Raw genomic sequence first — 19,916 nt, forward strand, 5'->3', positions numbered from 1 at the left:
CGGTCGTTGTCGGCAGTGCTGATCGGGGATTGAACTGTACTAACCGCATGCCGGGAGTTGGAGGTAGTCGAAACCGGTAAGCCTAGTACTGCCTCGCTTCGAAAGCACAGAACTTCATCACCACCCCTTAGGGCGAGTCGAGTAGTCGCGGAGAAACGGGATGCATATGTTTACTTTTGGTGGTCTCACGTTGAGCTCGATTGACTATATGTAGGTGGGGCGGTTCTGTAGTTCGAGGCGGGGAGTGGAAGGGTTGGCGCGTGGGGTCCGATGGAGCTTTTGCGTGCCGTGTTGGTTATGTCCACCTTGTAAGGTTAAATCGGATCGATTCGCCGTGTCTCGCGGTTATGAGAGCCTTGATCTCTTTGCTGCATCGTAGAAAAATATTAGAATGTGAGTTATATATATATAATGTTGAACACACTGAATTATGATTGATTGCACCACCATGTTGCTATAGATGGTTTATGCAAATAATATATTATGGTTAATACATATATATAATCTGGAGCTAAAATAATGAAAGTAAGGATTTACCTTTGTCGTTTTTTCTGCAAAATAACCACCAGCCAAATGTCTTGCATGTCTAGGTATGTGGGCTAAGTTATACCCACTGGTCGGGTAAGTCTTGCTGTGTATTAGTTGCTCAGGGTTTGTTGTTTACTCTATTTCAGGTTTAGGAGCTAACTAGGTGTCATATCGGTGGGCTCGATGTGGCGTCTTGTCTTCACATCTCGGTAGTTCTTGATTTATTTAGTTTGTTTTATTTATTCTCTAGTAAAAATACTCTGTAAGTTAGATTCTTTTCTGCTGCTATCTTTTCATTTATAAATTTTAAATTTTAAAGCTGTTTTGTAAAAGTCTTAATATAATTTTCTATTTTTGTAAGTTTATATCGTGCTGGTACCTTCTGCGCTCGCCTTCTTGCGAGACTTCTGGTGTGTTTCGATCGGCCTATGGGTTGGAAACAGCCTGTCAAGTTATATTTAATTAAACTAATGCGCCTAATGTGTTCAAATGATGGTGGTTATGTTTAATTAAGTATTTTATCTCGGTGGGTCTATCACAGTAACTCTGCTGTCCTTTGACCAGCCGTGTTCAGTACAGGTACAGGAGTACATTCTAACCCATCTCTTTGGCATTCGAGCATGTTACAAGGTACAAAAGCAGCCAACTCATATGCCAAGTTGCTCAACTAAACTATGGCTACCCATCAAGAGATGAAGAGAGAACAAACGTTAACATGCATCGCCAATGCAGCAATCTCGGCCACTAGTGCTGCTCTACACTGGAACCTAATCCTGGAGCACCACCCCCAAATATTTGTAAATCAAATCCAGATCACCCATCTCATCACCCGCACATGCAACCATGCTCGCGGGAATGCTAACGCCCCAAAAACTAGTCAGTATTGCACCCATCTTTCTCCTATAAATGCGACACTCCAGCGCCAACACGGACCATCACAGGCGCTTAGCAATCGAGTCATTAAGTCCCAGCTTAATCACTCTGCTTCGAGCTTGTGGTCAAGCAACTGTTGCTGCACATCACAGCAATGGCACGCAAGGCCTCGGTCGCGCTGTTCCTGGCCATCAACCTGGTCGTGTTCGCCGTGGCCAGTGCCACAAGCGCCAACTGCCCCCCGCCGCCATCGACGCCGACCCCGACGCCAGCCTCGAAAGGCAAGTGCCCCCGCGACGCGCTGAAGCTGGGCGTGTGCGCCAACGTGCTGGGCCTCATCAAGGCTAAGGTCGGCGTGCCGCCGGCGGAGCCCTGCTGCCCGCTGTTGGAGGGGCTCGTCGACCTCGAAGCCGCCGTGTGCCTCTGCACCGCCATCAAGGGCAACATCCTTGGCATCAACCTAAACCTGCCCATCGACCTCAGCCTCATCCTCAACTACTGCGGCAAGACCGTGCCCACCGGCTTCAAGTGCCTCTAAGTTAACTGATCGATGCATGAGCCGACCATGCATGCCAGCATTCTTTTACTTAATTATCTGATCGTTCTTATCGGTTGCTATGTACGCATGTAAACGGTTTGGCTAGTTTTCGCTTTTCGATGATTCCTGTGCAAGTCCTTGCATGGACTAGTCCCTAAACTACTTGGATTACTCTTTTGTATTCGGCAATCTGCTTGCTATATGAATAAATTTTGTTTCTTTAGTTTATTATTTGTTTTTCTTCTTGCTGCGTTACAGCTGCAGCAATATCCTTTGCACTTTTTTTTGAGAAACACTGTTGTCTGAACGCTAGCTACTTTGGGAAGTTCTGAACAATTTCAGTATTATTTTCCTATTAGGGTAGCGTTTCGGGTGAGCTCGTTGGTAAATAATCTTAGCATATGGTGTAGAGGTATTTGGTTGGGAGTCCTACCTAGCACAATTTAAATAAAAAGGTTCAAAGGGAAATTTGTGTGTGGCATACCGTGAAAGTGTGGCTTTGTGCGATACATATTGTAAAATTTAATTTAGTCTCCAACCTATATTTTGAAAGAGCAGTTGGGTCTGCAACACACCACACAGAATAAACTTACCATTTTCAGATGAAAGAAGGGGCAAAATACTGTTTACCCTCGGACCCACTTGTCACCTTCTCCCTCTCATTTCTTTGATCCTCTCTCTCTCCCTCCCTTTTTTTTATCCACCATATCAACCGCAATGCTGCTGCTTCGCTTCTGTGGCGGTTCTGCAGACCAAGAAAAAGGAAAAGGAGCCAGTACAGAGAGGAAAAATACTAAGCTAGTAAGCTCCATGTGCGTATATGCATGGCAACAAAAATACGCTACTCATGCATGCATTCTGGTTCATATTTCAAAACATATAGTCGATGAGATTTCACTAGCCCATGTGGCAGCTAGCATGCATGGCATTGCAGTACGTGTATAAATAATAGAAAGAGAGTACGATATTTGAACCAACGAAATAATTTGGGTGAGATCGACTTCAGCATTATCCACGCGATTCAGTTTAACCAAACAGGTAGTGGCCATAAGCGGCCGGCGTGCAGAGCAGAGCCGGACGGTCAGACGGAGAGAAGAGAAGACGAAAGAGAGCGGAAGGGCAAATATGACAGGTGGCAAAATGTTATACCTCCCCTTTGCTGAAATTGATTTGCTCATTCGGCGTGGTGTGTTGTAGACTAAATCTCGTTTTTATGTCACACCGTGAAAGTGTGATTTTGTGCTAGTGACCCTCTTCATGAAGATACAACTCTTCTCTCTTTATATATACTAGCCTATCAATTCGTGTTCCCGCATGGACTAATTAAATAAAATTAATATAAAAATAAAATTCATAGCTAATAATTATAATAATCTATCGTCCTCCTTCATCTATTAAATATTCTAACACATACTCTAAAGTACATATATATCATTATCTAGACTTTATTTTGCATCACACCTCCATGTGTGTTTGATATATATTTAATTGAACCATTTGTTTGTCAATTGATATTTTTGTCTCTTCCATCATACATGAATACATGGTGACCCATATCGTGGACAATACTTGTATATAAATAATCACAAAAGTAATATATTAATAATCATAGAAATAGTAATTTAGAATTTTTCTACTAGTGTACTTTCATATTTTGTTATAATTATAGAATTTAGATTCAAATTTAGGGGTTACTTTAACTTAATAATGATATAATTAAATATTTTATATCCGAATTTAGGGATTATTTGCATTATTTTATAATGGTATAGATGGGTAATTTACACGAAGATTAAGGTGATACTTTATATTTTTTTATAATGGTAGGGGTGGGTAATTAGATACATATTTAGGGTTTACTTTAATCTACTTTTATAGTGGCAGATGTGGGTAATTTATTAGTAAATATAACAGATCCAGTGACTATAGTGATTATAGTTGTCGGATTGATGGCCAGATATTTCTATTTTTTGTGAATTTCTCTATTTTTGAAGTGTGCACCTAGAATCCTAGGTGACTTCATTCACATTCACATGAGGCTTCAAAAAAAACCTCCAACCAATAATAGTAAGATGCCATGTTACTCATTTAATGCTTCTTTTGATGCTGGTCCAAGGCCAAGCACCACAACTGGGGAGGGAGGGTTTCCAGTTTCCTCTGTGAAGCTGCATCACCTAGCTAGTCACTAGCTAGGCCGCTAGGGGGGCGTTGGAGTCACCAGAGGGAGCAGGTTAACTGGGGAGTTGATCAGTGCGCGATCTGAACCATTGGCTCCGATCCAAATCAAACTGCTTAGTGCTAGATGGAGAAGATGTTTCAAATATAGTGCTGTGAGAGAAGTCCCCTAAAATTTTGTGGCATGGGAGCGAACCCCTTCACATCTAGAGTAAACCAATTCAGTACACAAGTAATTGAGCGTCCTCCCTGATCAATAATTCAGTACAACATCCGTAAAAACCGATTCGTCTTAGGTGTTTGAGGAAGTCACAAGGTTCAGAACTACCAATCAACCAAACCAATGCGCCAGCCGCCAGGTTTTTAAGTATTCCAGTATGCCAAGTTGCTTGCTACACTATACTATGATCCACCATCAAGCGAGAACAAACGTCAACATGAATCAATCAATGTAGCAATCTTGGAAATTCTTGGTCACAAGTACCGTTCAACAACATTATAACTTATTTCCGGACTACCACCCAAACATTGCAAAACAAATCCAGATCACATATTCACATGCACATGCAATGCATACATGCTCACGGGAACCTTAACACACCACCAACTAGCAAGCATCGCCCCCGTCTTCCTCCTATAAATTCCGCAGCCAGGCGACGCCATAAACCATCACAGGCACTTAGCACTAATCGATTTATTTCTGCTTTAATTTGTGCGTGTGGTCCGCAGAGCAAAATGGCAGGGAAGGCCTCGGTCGCGCTGTTCCTGGCCGTCAACCTGGTCGTGTTCGCCATGGCCAGCGCCTGCGGTGGCGACTGCCCCACGCCGTCGACCCCGTCGACCCCGTCGACTCCTACCCCGACGTCGGCCTCCAAAGGCAAGTGCCCCCGCGACGCGCTGAAGCTGGGCGTGTGCGCCAACGTGCTGGGCCTCATCAAGGCCAAGGTCGGCGTGCCGCCCGCGGAGCCCTGCTGCCCGCTGTTGGAGGGGCTCGTCGACCTCGAGGCCGCCGTGTGCCTCTGCACCGCCATCAAGGGCAACATCCTCGGCATCAACCTGAACCTGCCCATCGATCTCAGCCTCATCCTCAACTACTGCGGCAAGACCGTGCCCACTGGCTTCAAGTGCCTCTAAGCTACCAGACGCATAGGCATATATGCATCCATCGTGGTTTGGTTTGCTATGTGTGTGCTATAAATGCTGGCTATCGGAAGCTTTGCATGCATTGTGGAGAGGCAAAGGACGTGCGCACACATGCGTTCGATTTGCTTCTGTTGTTCCGTTGTCTTATTTATTCTCGCATGTCCCTCTCCGAGCTATGTGGGTTATTGTTCATTTGCATTTGCAACTGGATTGTATGGACAAAATTTGTTTGCCATATTTTGTGTTCGTTCTGTGCGTGCGTTGAAGAGCTTGTGAATTAAGTTCTTTGAATATTTGTTTGGAACCGCCATTGTTCTTATTATTTGGCCAACAAACGAAGTCTCCATATTCACTCTCAAGGCCTAAAAATTCTCATGTTAATATAAGATAAATAAAAGTTACCTACCACTGCCATTACGATAAAAATAGCCTAAAATACTCATGTGCCTAATTAAAAATCACTCACCAATGTTATTATGAAAAATTAAATATAGAAGACCATTTAGCTATATATCAGTTACAAACATATACTATTAATAAAAACTAAAGCTAACAATAATCAATCAAAATAAAAAAAAATAATTATTATTATATGAATAATATTATAAAGCTCAACTAATCAAATTGTTATTATAGGTAGATCATATTTGAATTGTTTTAACCAACAATAAGACATAATTTACGATAATAAAGATGGTAATGTATGATGACAAATAGTATAATCTTTAAAAAAACTAGTAATGATATAATGATATGCAAATTTTTGAATTTTCAATACTAGCCGCGCAAATGCGCGGGCCGTACGCCTAGTTGTAAATAAAATAGGAGTAAGATATAGGAGAAAAATTTACAAGAAATAGTGACTACGTTTATGCCATTGTAAACATGCCATAATCGCTAAATGCTAACATGCATATTTGAAAAAATAATATGGACATAAACTTGAAACATGCTATTGTATTCTTCACGGCACAAATATTTAATTTACGAGCACTCCCAATAAGAGGAGGGTACATGCATCACAGTGAATAGGGAATAAGGGCCAATTTGGGAAACAAAAGTAATAATAACATGAATAGTCCCACATGAATTTTGTAGAAATTTAGAGTAACTCAGTCAAGAGTTAGATATTCCTGGGGCGAAGGCTAGTGTTCTTTTTTTTGGGTGAAGATTATTTGCCCACCTACCACCTTCATCCACCTATTAGACCTTTGCAAAATTAGTAGCGTGTGCAGCACACGCGTGAATCATAAGTTTGTAGCCAGGAGTTTGTGAAGCTCGGAAAGGAGGGCGCTAATCAACGCTCAAGGATTGCTTCCATCATTAGAGAAACTCGGGAACTTAGCTTTTCCTTTGTTGATTTTACTGTAACTTTCACAAGTCGTTCTTGTAACCAAGTAGCTCATGTTCTAGCTAAACAAGTGTCGGGTGATAATAGACTGGGTGAATGGCAGTTAGCCCCAACCTGTGTACATCACATGGTAGCTTCAGATTGTAATCCTGATTGATCAGTGAATGAAATCACCAAGTCGCAAAAAAAGTTTGTGGCTTGAGCAGAAAGTGACTAACTCTTTCGAAACAAAATAGGTTTCCCTGTACAAACACAGATACAAAGATATGTGTGCACAGTTATCTGCCCCTAGAATGCACGTACACAACTCGAGCTAAGTCGGAGAGAATTGAATCTAATGGTGCGTTTGACAAAGGTTCAAGAGTTGATTCTCTGCTGAATCCAGTAGGAGCGCTGCCAAACAATTTTTCAGAGAGAAGTAATTCTCTACTGATTCTATGAAATAATTATGTGAAATAAACTAAGAGGTTGCGAGCTGAAAAAAAAAGTAGCTTCTCCCGATTCTATTCTCCATCTGATTTTAAAAGTTTATGCTAGAGAATCAAAGGGAATCACTTTCACAGTTTCACCACAGAATCACTTCTCTCAAGGAATCAGCTCCCGCAGAGAATCAGAATCAGATGGAGCTCTACCAAACAGACCCTAAGTAGACGACGTGCAGCTCAACATATGTTGTTTCTTCTAAGAATTCACTAAAATTCATCAAGTTTTAGTAGGCAGCTTTTAGTACAAAGATCGAGCTGATGCATATGTTTGTTCACGAGTTCCACGTTATATCGTGCATTAGTTTGAATAATCGGCAATAAGATTGCAGCTTATGTAACCACATGGTTTGTGAAAAGAAAGGCATCATGCATGTGTTACTGTTGTACTGGAACACTCACACACAGATCAACAACAGCCAACTTTGGGCTCTTACTGTTCAATTTTTATTTTTCCTAGCAAAAAAACATTGAGATACCTTGATTGAGCACTGTTTGAACTTGAAGCAGCAGCCTGGACATCCACGTCCTGCCTCGCATGATGCACACGGCTGCTGCCTTCCCTCATCAATCATCACCATATAACATTCTTAAATCTTAAGTCCATGCTGCTGGTCTCTCTGCATGTTAGGGCATATAGAGCGGCCAACCCTAACGCCAAGATGCTAAGCTAAACTATGATCAGCCATCAAGCGAGAACAAACGTCAACATGTATCCATCAGCGCAGCAATCTTGGTTGCTAGTGCGCTATTACACATTATACCATATTCCAGGCGTGGCAACCTGATTTTCCTGAAACAAATCCAGATCACCCCATCTTCTCACCCTCACATGCATGCATCGGTCCATGCTCACGGGAGCGACGCTCACGTTGCACTTGCACCAACCTTTAATCTGCTCCCATAAATACCACACCCAAACACCATCCCAAACCATCGCAGGCGCTTAGCAATCGAGTTATTTAGACCAGCCAGCTTAATCACTCTGCTTCCTGCTTGTGGTCAAGCGAGTGTGTGGATCGAGCAATGGCAGGCAAGGCCTCAGTCGCGCTGTTCCTCGCCGTCAACATGGTCGTGTTCGCCATGGCCAGCGCCTGCGGCGGCAACTGCCCCACGCCGTCGACCCCGTCCACCCCATCCACGCCAACCCCGACGCCGGCCTCCAAAGGCAAGTGCCCCCGCGACGCGCTGAAGCTGGGCGTGTGCGCCAACGTGCTGGGCCTCATCAAGGCCAAGGTCGGCGTGCCGCCAGCGGAGCCCTGCTGCCCGCTGTTGGAGGGGCTCGTCGACCTCGAGGCCGCCGTGTGTCTCTGCACCGCCATCAAGGGCAACATCCTCGGCATCAACTTGAACCTGCCCATCGACCTCAGCCTCATCCTCAACTACTGCGGCAAGACCGTTCCCACCGGCTTCAAGTGCTAAGCATCCGGCCGCGTGGTCGCGAGTTTATGCACGCGTGCGTTGATCGTTTGAATTTCTGGTGTGTTTGGCTAATCTGCATTCGTGGCGGTCTGCATGCATGCATGGATGGGTCTGCGCGCGCGCTCATGCATGCGTGTATCGATGATCAGCTTCATTTGGTTTCCGTTGCTTGATCTATTGTTCGTTTCCCGTGTACTATCTATCCAGTTTCCGTCGTTTTGTATTCGTTATGAGTGTATGAATAAAGTTTTTGCATTGCAGTTGTTCACTGCACTGTGTCTCTGTACGTATTCGTCTTCAGATTGTACAGCAGTTTTCTCAACGGAGCAGGTGCAGATGTACTGTGTGAAAAGTTTGCTTAGTTAGTTTACTCGTAACTGCATGCAGAAATTGTGGTCTCCATTACGAAAACATACTAATTCACTCGTAGGGAGTGGGCACGCCACCTGATCAAGGGACGGGGGGGGGGGGGGGGGGGGGGGGGTAACTCTTTCTGGGCCTGCGGCCTAGGGAGACCGTGATGGGCGATCGCTGTACGATGGGCCGGTGGCATTGGAGCTTGGTGGGTTAAGCTTTTTCCGCGCTTGCCATTGCCACGGCCCACGGGCAAGGGCCTTTCCCTTGGTCACAGTTCCTCGAAGCTCGTTTCAAAAAAAAAAAAAAGGTGTTCGTCCAGCTCCAGCCACTTGAATTAACAGGGCACGCGCTTGCCAATGCTAATCAACTGAATATGGTGTAGTACTAGTTAGCCGAGTTACTTTGCACACAAAGCACGGAGACGGAGTACAATCCATCGACGCACCGTGCATGTAGACACCACCAGGGAGGCAGGGAGAGCGGCCATCGGAGTTCAGAGAATATTCGCTCCTGCACAAGCAGCATGCACAGTTGCACACTCATCGGAGCTCCCAGCATGCTCGGATTAAAATTGAGTGACATTGTCACGATGATATTTCCATGATATTGAGTCACTGACGTGTAAAACTCATGTCTACTGGGCTCATATAGATTCCATATGTCGGTGACTCAATGTCACGAAAATATCACCATGGTATTCGTTGTGTTCGCTTGTCTGATGGCTGATGCTGATTTGCTATGAGAGAACAGTACTGCTGACTAACTGGTAACTGGTGGCTGATGTTAATTTAGTATGAGAAAACAGTACTGCTGGCTGGTTGACTGATAAATCAAGCGAACACGGTGATTGTTACTGAATCTGCATTTAGCATGCTCCACTGCTCCATGTTCCAAGCGCAACTACATATCGATTGCCAACACAGGCGAAGGCCAAGGCCGATCCCTCCGTCTCTCTTCCCCCAGCGACTCCCCCATTCGCCGGCTATTCTGACGAAGACCGTACATCTGAATAATGGAAGCTACTAATAGAGATCTGATCTGTCGAAACACGTGCTTGCATTATATTCTCGTGGATCGGTGCCGACCGATCGATCAAAATAAACCACGTACGTAACGCATGGAGTATATACCTTCGTTCGTACGTATGCCATACCAAACCATCGGCCTGTGGATGCCCGCGTACGTCCACCGCCCCGTGACGACGGCTGGACGCATACCACTTCATGGCGCACAACAAAAGGAGTACCAGGCTAGACCACCAACCCGGACAGCTAAGCCCTAGGTAACCATGAGTCCTGACACGACTGGGACGCGCCAACGGTCGAATCCAATGGTTAGAGTATTTGTAGCGTAGTTTTTCATCAGAGTTTTATGCACATTAAATATAGTGTTATATCACCATTTTAAATCATGTCTCAATGGATTAGTAAGAAGAGAGATAAAATGTATTTTATCTAGATGAAACCATATATGCATAAAAACTCATTGTCTCTGTACAGTCTACTTGAGTATAGTGAATTATTACATCTGCATAAAAACATGTATACATTAATCAAATTCGAATATTATTTGGTGTTGGAGAAAGAGCTAGCGTGTTGCCGTTCACCAACGGTGCTGGCGCTGGCGCCAGGAAGAGATGCCCTTTGTGGCGGATGAGGTGAAAGCTGAGGCCCCGGGCTGTTCCCAAAAAAAATTCCCACAGTACCCGTCACATTGAATTTTCGGACACATGCATAGAGCATTAAATGGAGTTAAAAAAATAACTAATTGCACAGTCTAACTGATTAGCACGAACTGGATCTTTTAAGCCTAATTAATCCATAATTGGGCATTATTTGTCAAGTAACAACGAAATGTGCTACAGTACCAAAACTCAAACTTTTTCACCAACTAAACACACCCTGAACCGAAAGATTTTCCTAGTCAGATCGGCGGCTTCATGGCTCCTGACATTCCAAGCGCCAGGGGTAGAGGCGCAGGCCGTAGGGCTTCAAGGGCTCAGGGCCGAGCCACAGAGGCAGGGATGGTGGCCTATCGATGACGACGACCCGTGGCGGAGTGGTTGGCCAGCAGTGCAGGTGTGCAGCTAATGGGCCGGGCCGCGAGCAGAGGAATGGATGCGGGGGTGGGGGCGAGGGGTTAGCGGCGGAGTGGATGTCAAGCACCGAAATAGAAGCAGATGGCAGCGGAGTGGATGGTGAGCACCGGGGAAGGAGCCGGCGACGGCAAAGTGGGTGGAGAGGGGCGAAGTAGGAGCTAGCGGCATAGTTGATAGGGATGGGCTGAGTGGTGAGCCGGCGGCGAAGTGGATGGGGAGGGCTGGAGGGGCCGAGTAGGGAGCTGGCGGCAGAGTTGGATTGGCGTGTGTGGTGCGGAGGGGGGCAGGGATGTGGAACCAAAAGGCAGAAGCTGCTCAGCTTAGGGTTTTGGGCGGTTGGCGTGGGCGTGTGGCCTCCTTCTAGGCACTGGGGTGGGCTGCTATAAATCGGGAATACCGACGGGAGCTTACCAAGTAAACAAAATCCGAAAATTCGGTCGGGAAAAGCCCCCAACCGAGTTCGATCCTGAATTCGCCGAATTTTTCTGATTTTTTTCCTGATTTTGTTTTATTTTTCCAAAAAATGTGGTATTCCATCGGTACAATCGAGATAAGGTGTTGGTTGGTAAAATCGGGATAAGGTGTCGGTCGGTACGGGATTTGGCTTTCATCCCTATATGCACTGTTACCATTAACAGAGGCGGGCGACCGGCTTGCTCGCCTCAAAGCCCTTTTTTTATTGGTCGTTGTTAATCCGGTTTTGTAGTAGTGAACTCTTTTTGACGAGTCTTAGAATTAAATGTGATGAGAGCCTATATGAATAGGAAACATGAAACAATGCATTGTGGAGTGAGTTTCACCTATAGTTTCATTTGTGTTTTAATGATGTAGGACTTTTGGAAACAACAAATGAAACCACTCATTGGGATTGGCTTTAAAGGTTCAGCGTAATCTCAACAACCACCTTAAACATAAATATTAATGCAAATTGTATACAGTATATAGATAGTTTAGCTAAGTTATAGATTAGAACTTGTAAAATTTAATTTGTTTCTACACTCTCCACAGGCATGAGATTGCGCACGTGAGGAACCCCGAACTCCAGTTGGAGTGGAACGAGCCCCCCACGGCAACACGATGAGCCCAGACAAGCCGGATCTTCCCGCGATGGCGAGATCACTGTGCCTGTGGGGTCTATCTGCAGCAGGTAGATCCTCCTCGCTCGGGCGCCGCAGGCTGGATTGTTCGCTCCCACTGTGCGTCCCGTGACCTCGCCGGCAGGGCGCCATCTCATCACGACGACCCAGCTGGGCTGCGACGTGCCCGTGCCGGGGGGGGGGGGGGGGGGGGGGGGGGGGGGGTGGGCAAGACGATGCCGACGCACCGTGCAGCCCCACGGTCCGGGCTAGCTTCCAAGCCATCGTTCTCAGCTTTCGCTTGCCACGACACTCCCGCGTGCCTGCTCAAGCACCGTACCCCCTCGGCGGCTCTCGGCTCCACTCCACGTGGGATTCTGCATCTCTCTGCTGCCTAACGCCCTTCCCTTTTTTTTTCCTTACGAGATCTCTCAGAGAAATCGGTTGCTCGTAGTCTAAAAAAAAATAAAATTAGGTAACTTAAAATTTTAACTTAACGCTCCAACTAATTTGCATATAAATTTAAACTATTGCATACTATTTAGATGTGCAACTACGGTTCATCTAGTGAAAAACCCTCGATCCAAAAAAGTTACGCAACATATAGACAATTCTAGTTTGATCTATCCTAAGAAAGTAAAGACACAAGTTGCAAGTAAGAAATATAGAAACGTAAAGAGATGATAAGGTTATGTAAACTCTTGACACAAGGATGTATCCTATGATATTGGTAGGCAAATGTCATATCTATAGTCCACGTTGTTGAAGCACTTAATTAAGAGTGTCGCTTCTCGGCCACCAAATCTCTTTCGAGGACACCTTGACTCGCCACCAAGGCTTGCCAAGTTCCCGGCACCTTAGTCCCACTTTCCACTAAAGAGGTTCTCAATGAAGGATAGGGGTCTCCACGTCCCCAGCACAAAGACTTTATCACAGCTCCACAATAAGCCGGAGGGTCGATGACTTGCCGGCGAGCCACCAAAGCTCCAAGAGGCTGGCACACCGAGATACAAGTTTGAATAGCTCTCAAACATAGCACAAAAAGGCTCAATACCTTGCTCTCACACTCTCTCAAGAGCTAATCTAGCACTAACATTCAAAAAGATGTGCTAAGAGCTAAATATGTTATCACTTTGTACTTGGATGGCTTGAAAGTGTTCTTCAATGTGTATGGAGTCTTCCTGAACTCCAGCCACCTTAAAATGTCCGGGTTGAAACCCTTATATAGCCCTTCAATTCCATAGTCGTTGCTCTAACGGCTAGCAAAATCCAGCAAAGCATCGGTTGAACCGCCGCCTATCCGTTGGACCTTAAGACACATCTGCAACTAACACGGCATACCATCGGTTTAACTGATGTCTGGGTGTCGGTTCAACTGATTTTCCCTGCAGTGCTCTTTGGACAATAGAAGGGTAAATGCATCCACGTCTATTTTTCTTCACCATCAGTGTGCACAATTTTCATGCAGCATTGATCGATTTAGTCTGTCAATTACTACCGTCAATCCATCCAAAGCACCGACGCCTAAATCTTGAGGCATTGGTTAAACCGGTGTTTGCAGAGATTCCCTCTTCTGATTCGCGCCGGTGCTCTGCCCAGCCTGGCACAATGTACATGAGTATTATTATTTCTGGTCCATATTAAGTGCACTTGAGTAGTAAGTACATACTAGTATATCTGTATATGTTTGGATATATATTGTCATGTTAGGCGTGCAATAAGATAACTAAATCTTGCTCTGTTAGAGTACTCTCGAATTTTATTTGGTTGATATCGATGATACGATAACCACTTTGTTCATCATCTTATTTTTGCTTGCTCAGTTAGCATCACAGGCCCTGTTCGGATGAGCATATTCGGCTGGGCTGGCTGGGCTGATCAGCCCAGCCGCTCCCTAGGCGTTCGGCAGCATCAACTGAACCAGCCGGTGGTTTTAATCGTGCGCCAGTAAATTTCCAGCTGAAATAGTGAATTCCAGACGATACTGTTCATCTAGCCAGTCCAGCGAGCAAGTTTCAGGGCATCCGAAACGGGCTGACAAACACTTGAGAGTTCTAGAATATTCTACAGTATACTTTGTGTCCCGCCTACTGCCTAGAACCTAACGCAACGACAGGTATGGAGCCACTGTAACTGTAACAGATAGTGAGCACGAGCAACTTACAAATGGAACATATTTGAGAGTATTGATCCACTGGGCTAAAAATTTGAGGAGGGATGGCCCAAGTATTTGTTGTTGGCTTGTTGCCTTGGACTAGTGGGCCAGGAACTGGGCGCTTGTTAGGCTGATCGCACCGCATACGCTGCCGCATGCGCTATGGTGTGCTGCAGGAGCTTTTAGCGAACGAGACAGTTGCAACGGGCTACTTCATGTCATGTGCTAAGCTAGCGGATGGGAGTGGATCCATGTGCTAAGCTAGCGGATGGGAGCGGATCCGGAATATACAGCACTGTACGAACCATACTGCAAACAACGTGCAGAGAGAGAGAGGAGGGTAGGTGGAGAGGATAGTGGAACGTGGGTCCCACTTACCAGTGAGAAGAACTGAGATATAGAGTATGGGATATAGAGTATGACGGGTGCACAAGAATTGAGTATAGATGAGAAAATATTGATGATTATAATAAAATATTCTTTTTAAAGAATAAATTTAAAGTACGACGAGTACGGATAACTTAGGTGGTATTCTAATCTCCACGTACTTTTTACTTAAACCTCAGAGACCTTTCAGAAAATCCTCTGTTTTTTAGATTGAAAAACCCTCAGATTTGGTCAAAAAGAAGGGACACTGGAAGTACAAAATTTTGTTATTACGTGACGCAAAAATTTAAGGTAACAATAGTTTTCATCATCTCCGCATGTGACCTCTCGGCGCAACTATACAAAATACAGGTGAGGAATTCTGTCTACTAAAAATAGTTATGTTATTCCTACTAAAAGCTGATGTCTGTATCAGTGAATAAACACTATGCTCATGTGATCCAAGGAAAACCTAACATGCTCCTCAGGTAGCATTGCTCAGAAAAAGCTCATGTGAAAAATGTGGCTGTGAACCTAGCGATCATACATGTATCCACGTGCATAGCTCCCTACATATCGGGCTTAGTTTGTATTTGCATTCAGTACTATAGTGAGAAGCTTTTCTATAATACAAAGATACGCAGATCTCCTATGTATTCAATTTTTTTTAAAAAAAAGCTTTAGTAGCTGTGATGAGGATTCTTTTTTTTTTTAGTTATGGTTTCTACACTGATGTGTTTACACTTTATCGCGAAATCTAGAAAAAGAAAGAGTAGACTGCACTGGCGATCCATAATCTTGCTCAGGAGTAGTCTCACCTATATGTTCTCAAGATGTACATTTAAACTTAAAAAGTTAATAATGTGTGACTCGGATGTCCAAATGAAAAAAAAAATCGCCGAGAAAGAGAGAATGGAGAGGAAGATGTCAAGAGATTGTACTTGTTATATGTAATGTTATTTTTTCAAAATGGTTTTCATGTGGGACCCAATAGTGACCCCGATGGTGGGTTAAGAAAAATGAGTGACATGTAGGTACCAAGTAGGAATATCAACATTGAATACTTATTAAGAGTTTAAGGGGGACGTTGCTGCATTTACTTAAAACGAAATCCTGTGAACAAAATTAGGGGAACGTTGCTGCATTTTACTTAAAACGAAATATCGCAAGTGCTTTAAATCAGCTTATTAATGTGACAAGCATTCGAGCTCATGCGAATTTATCTTTTTTACAAGGGGAATTTGGTAGCTAACGAGAAGAAAAGAAGAGATAGCAGGGTTCTGGTTCTATAAATACCCATATTCTCCCCTCAAACCATCCCATCTCCTTGCTAGCAGTCTCGCTTGCTGCTACCCAGGTCACTTGTCCACGAGCTAGTGCTCAACGAAGCTGCTTACAACGAGATTAATAAGGCGTAAACCATGGCATCCAAGGCCGTCCTCTTCTTGGCACTCAACCTCCTCTTATTCACGGTGGCCAACGCCTGCGGCAGCTGCCCGACTCCAACGCCCCCGGCTGTGCCGCCGCCGCCGCCGCCTTCTACCCCACCCCCATCCAGCGGCAAGTGCCCGGTGAACGCGCTCAAGTTCGGCGTGTGCGCCAACGTGCTCGGCCTCGTCAAGGGCGAGGCCGGCAAGGTGCCGGCTGAGCCGTGCTGCAGCCTCCTCAACGGCCTCGCCGACTTGGAGGCCGCCGTCTGCCTCTGCACGGCCATCAAGGCCAACGTGCTCGGCGTCGCCATCGACGTCCCTATCAAGCTCACAGCCCTCGTCAACTACTGTGGCAAGTGCGTGCCCAAAGGTTACACCTGTGCGTGAATAAACACTTCCGCGGCAACACGCTCGTATAGACCGCTCGCGTCCGTAATAAGCACGCACCTGCATGGCATACATGCGTTGGGTTTGCTGAACTCTTCTGTGTCCCATTTGTGCAACTTCGGTTCTGCAACCTAGAACCATGCATTTCGGCCAAATGCTTTGTCAGTTTGTGTGTGTAATGTGTCTCATGATGAATTTCGTTTCATTTGCATTTGTTCATAAGAGGCATGCATCTCCTTGAATGAACAAGATGACTGTTTGCTTCTAGTTTTTATATTTACCAATCATGTAATCTGTTGGAAAACATTTATGGTGTATGTAAAATCAAGTGCTTGGATTACCTGTATTTTTTTCTATCCGTTGATCTATGGAAAATATTTAAAAAATTAAATTAAACTAGTATTCGGTCTTACTTTTTGGTACTTGATTCTATATTTTGGAAGTACCAGGTATTTTATCCAAGGTACTATCTACCTTCACTACTGTAGTATTTTATCAGATGGACGGCTCCTATTATTTTTTTAATTATTGTAAAATTTCTCAATACTTATTCCATTTGTTAATTGTTCCTTCTCTCTTGGAGGGATAGCAAAGCCACTTGGTTATTACTCTCTCATCCTTTCTGGTGAAATTCGCCGTCCTACCGGCAGTCACAAGTAAATGCCCATGGTAATGCTGTTTTTTTTTCTGTTACAATTCACTCAGAGTTTCAAATTTCTGCTAAAATTAGATCAGAACTCTAAAATTTCGGCCGAAAATAATTGACTTATCGGACATTCGGACCTATCGGCCCCCTGTCTTCAATCTCAATTTGATGCCAAAAGCTATGAAAAGTGGTGGACGATCGTTTGGGTGGTGTAGGGGTGGTTGGTAGTGGCGAGTTATGGATACGAGAAATGTGGATGGGACAAGGACAAAGGCAGCATGGCATGCAAACTTTTCGACCAAGAGCAACAATGAACGGGAAGAAGAGAAACAGAAAGGAATCGGGTGCTTGTAGTCTAGGAGGGAGAGGGGTTGAATTAGACAAACTAAAAACCTTAATATCAAAATCCAACTAATTTGCACAAAACGTAAACTAGATTATGCTATTTAGATGTGCAACTACGATTCATCTAGTGTGAAAACCCTCATCACAAAAGAGTTATGCAATCTATAGTCAATTCTATCAACAAACTACTCTAGAAAAATAAAGACACACAAGATTTCAATAAGTAAATGCGGAAGCTTAGAGGAGGGATGAAAGAAAGTAAACTCTTTGACACGAAGATTTATTTCGTAGTTCGATTAGCCACAAAGGCACATCTACATCCACGTTGTTGAAGCACTCACAAAGAGTATTGCTTCTCGGCCACCAAGTCTCTTCCGTGAACACAATCACGGTCACCTTGGCCCCGGGTTCCACTAAGGAGCTTCACTAAGAAGGGTAGGGGTCTCCACGTCCCCCGCATAAAGATGTCGTCGCCGCTCCACACCAAGCCGGAGGGTCGATGACGTTGCCGGCGAGCCACCAAGACTCCAAGAGGCCGGCACACCGAGTACAAGAGGTGGTTCTCTCCGAAAACCAAGGTACACAACCTTACTCACTCACTCAAGAGCTGATCTAGCACTAAACCTAAGGATGTGATCAATTTTGCTCTTTGGATCGCTTGGGGTTGTTCTTCAATATGTATGAGGTGTCTCAGGTCTCCAACAAACTTCAAATGACCGGGGGAACCCATATATATATTCCTCCAAGTTGAACTAGCCGTTTAGAGCTGTTAATCCTTTTTCTGCGTAGGGCGTCGGATAATCCGACGGTGCTCTGACCAAGGGCGTCGGATCATCCGACGAGTCTGTGTCCTTGGGTTGCCGTTGGGTCTTCTAACTGCTGACGTAGTAGGCATCGGATAGTCCGACGCAATACTCCGACGGGGCGTCGGATCATCCGATCCTGAAGACTTTGCTCCTTCTGCGCCTGTAATGCTGACGTCATTAGTCCGACGCTTTTGTCCGACGTGGCGTCGGATCATCCGGTGCTGAAGGCTTTTTTGCTGTGCTCTTGATATGCTCTCTGGACGTTGATCCGACCATTAGTCCGACGGTGTCCTTGCTTGCATCGGATCATCCGGTCGCACTTGAACCCAGAAACTAGAACCTGTCAGAATTGATCCAACTAAAGGCGTCGCATAGTCCGATGGTGGGGTTGTCGGTTAGTCCGGCGCTACTCTCTTATGGGCGTCGGATTATCCGGTCTCACTGAGTTTTTCTGATTTCTTCTTTGCATTTGTCTGTTTTTTCACTATGACTTGATATCTCGATAGTGGTTTAGATGTCTCATCGGTGAATTGGACATCTCGATGATGAATTGGACGTCTCGATGGTGCATTGGACGTCTCGGATATGATTTGGACTCTATTCAAGGAATCTAAAGAATTCTACAAATATGATCTTGTAAAACTCGTTAGTTCCATTAATTATGTTGTCATTTGATCACCAAAATCACTTAAAATGGTCTAAACGGGGCCATGTTCGTTACAGAAACCCTAAGAGGGTTAAGATGAAAGCAGAGTTGTTACATATAAATTGAAGGAACGAAAAATCAAGTAGTGAGCTGTTCTAGTCCTCTGGAACACTCAATGAGTCGATGGAAGAATAGCGTGCTAGCAACCTCTTTTATCATACACGTGTTTTACTGGTAACACGAGTGAGCTGTCTATATAACTCAATCTTCATTTATAAAGTTCATATGCACGAGGAAGCTAACGCGCAGCTTGGCACACAATTTTTTTTTAAAAAAACAGAACTCCTTGAATTATGGTCATCTATACAATGGCCACAGTGAGTGGGTCATCCATCTCCAGAGAATTGTATAGCCCGTGACTAGGAAGTAGGGATGGTCCACGTGTACATCAAGGGCAGAGGTCCCGGGGCCCCAGACGCTGCTGCTAGCAGTACCTGATAGGCTGATCCCGGATTACCACCAGCAGCCGCCAGCCCAAGCCGGCGCTATGCGCACTGGGAACTGTAAAATTCCCTGTAGTACGCGGTGGGGGTGAAAAACCGCTGCAGCTGTAAACTGCACCGTTTACGCTATGCTTGCGGTCGCCCGGGCGCACGCCAAATCTGGCGGGGGGAGCGGACGCCCGCTACGCGCCTCCGTGGTGCGGGGCCCACGCGTCCGCGCGCGTCCCATCTGCCCGGCGCGGGGCCGCGAGGGAGGAGCTGGAGGGTCGCTACAGTACCACTGTGGCTACAGTACATATCTGAGTCCATACAACTACCTGCCCCTATCAGTCGCTACAGTACAACACCATCTCACAAAACACTATTGAATCAGCTGCTACAATCACCGTGTGCGGCTGGTGCACCAGCCTCCAGCCCTACAATATTCCTCTCTCATATCGCTTCAGCACTATTCTCCAGCCACCAGCCAGGTAATAGTGTTTTTCTCTCATATCATTCTAGCTCCAGCCTCCAACTCCGATCTACCGAACGCAGTGAGTGAAATCAGCCAGAAAAAGACAGCAAACCGAACATGGCGGGAGTCTGTTTG

At 45.2% G+C, this 19,916-nt stretch overlaps 4 protein-coding genes across 4 annotated transcripts; all 4 read left to right on the forward strand.

Moving 5' to 3' along the window:
• Window positions 1-1,468: 1,468 nt before the first annotated feature.
• On the forward strand, window positions 1,469-2,170 carry LOC120683518 (14 kDa proline-rich protein DC2.15-like). Its single transcript, XM_039965596.1, has one exon. The coding sequence runs from the start codon at window positions 1,556-1,558 to the stop codon at window positions 1,937-1,939; it is 384 nt and encodes a 127-aa protein (XP_039821530.1). The 5' UTR covers window positions 1,469-1,555; the 3' UTR covers window positions 1,940-2,170.
• A 2,628-nt stretch (window positions 2,171-4,798) lies between these two features.
• On the forward strand, window positions 4,799-5,500 carry LOC120683964 (14 kDa proline-rich protein DC2.15-like). The gene has a single exon (XM_039966049.1). It carries the CDS (start codon window positions 4,850-4,852, stop codon window positions 5,246-5,248), a length of 399 nt encoding a protein of 132 aa, XP_039821983.1. The 5' UTR covers window positions 4,799-4,849; the 3' UTR covers window positions 5,249-5,500.
• Window positions 5,501-8,031: 2,531 nt separating this feature from the next.
• Window positions 8,032-8,798, forward strand: LOC120683965 (14 kDa proline-rich protein DC2.15-like). Its single transcript, XM_039966051.1, has one exon. The coding sequence runs from the start codon at window positions 8,117-8,119 to the stop codon at window positions 8,510-8,512; it is 396 nt and encodes a 131-aa protein (XP_039821985.1). The 5' UTR covers window positions 8,032-8,116; the 3' UTR covers window positions 8,513-8,798.
• Window positions 8,799-15,887: 7,089 nt separating this feature from the next.
• On the forward strand, window positions 15,888-16,777 carry LOC120684019 (14 kDa proline-rich protein DC2.15-like). Its single transcript, XM_039966104.1, has one exon. The coding sequence runs from the start codon at window positions 15,986-15,988 to the stop codon at window positions 16,379-16,381; it is 396 nt and encodes a 131-aa protein (XP_039822038.1). The 5' UTR covers window positions 15,888-15,985; the 3' UTR covers window positions 16,382-16,777.
• The last annotated feature ends 3,139 nt before the right edge of the window (window positions 16,778-19,916 follow it).

This window comes from Panicum virgatum, chromosome 7N (assembly GCF_016808335.1).
Source record: "Panicum virgatum strain AP13 chromosome 7N, P.virgatum_v5, whole genome shotgun sequence".
Taxonomy (NCBI): domain Eukaryota; kingdom Viridiplantae; phylum Streptophyta; class Magnoliopsida; order Poales; family Poaceae; genus Panicum; species Panicum virgatum.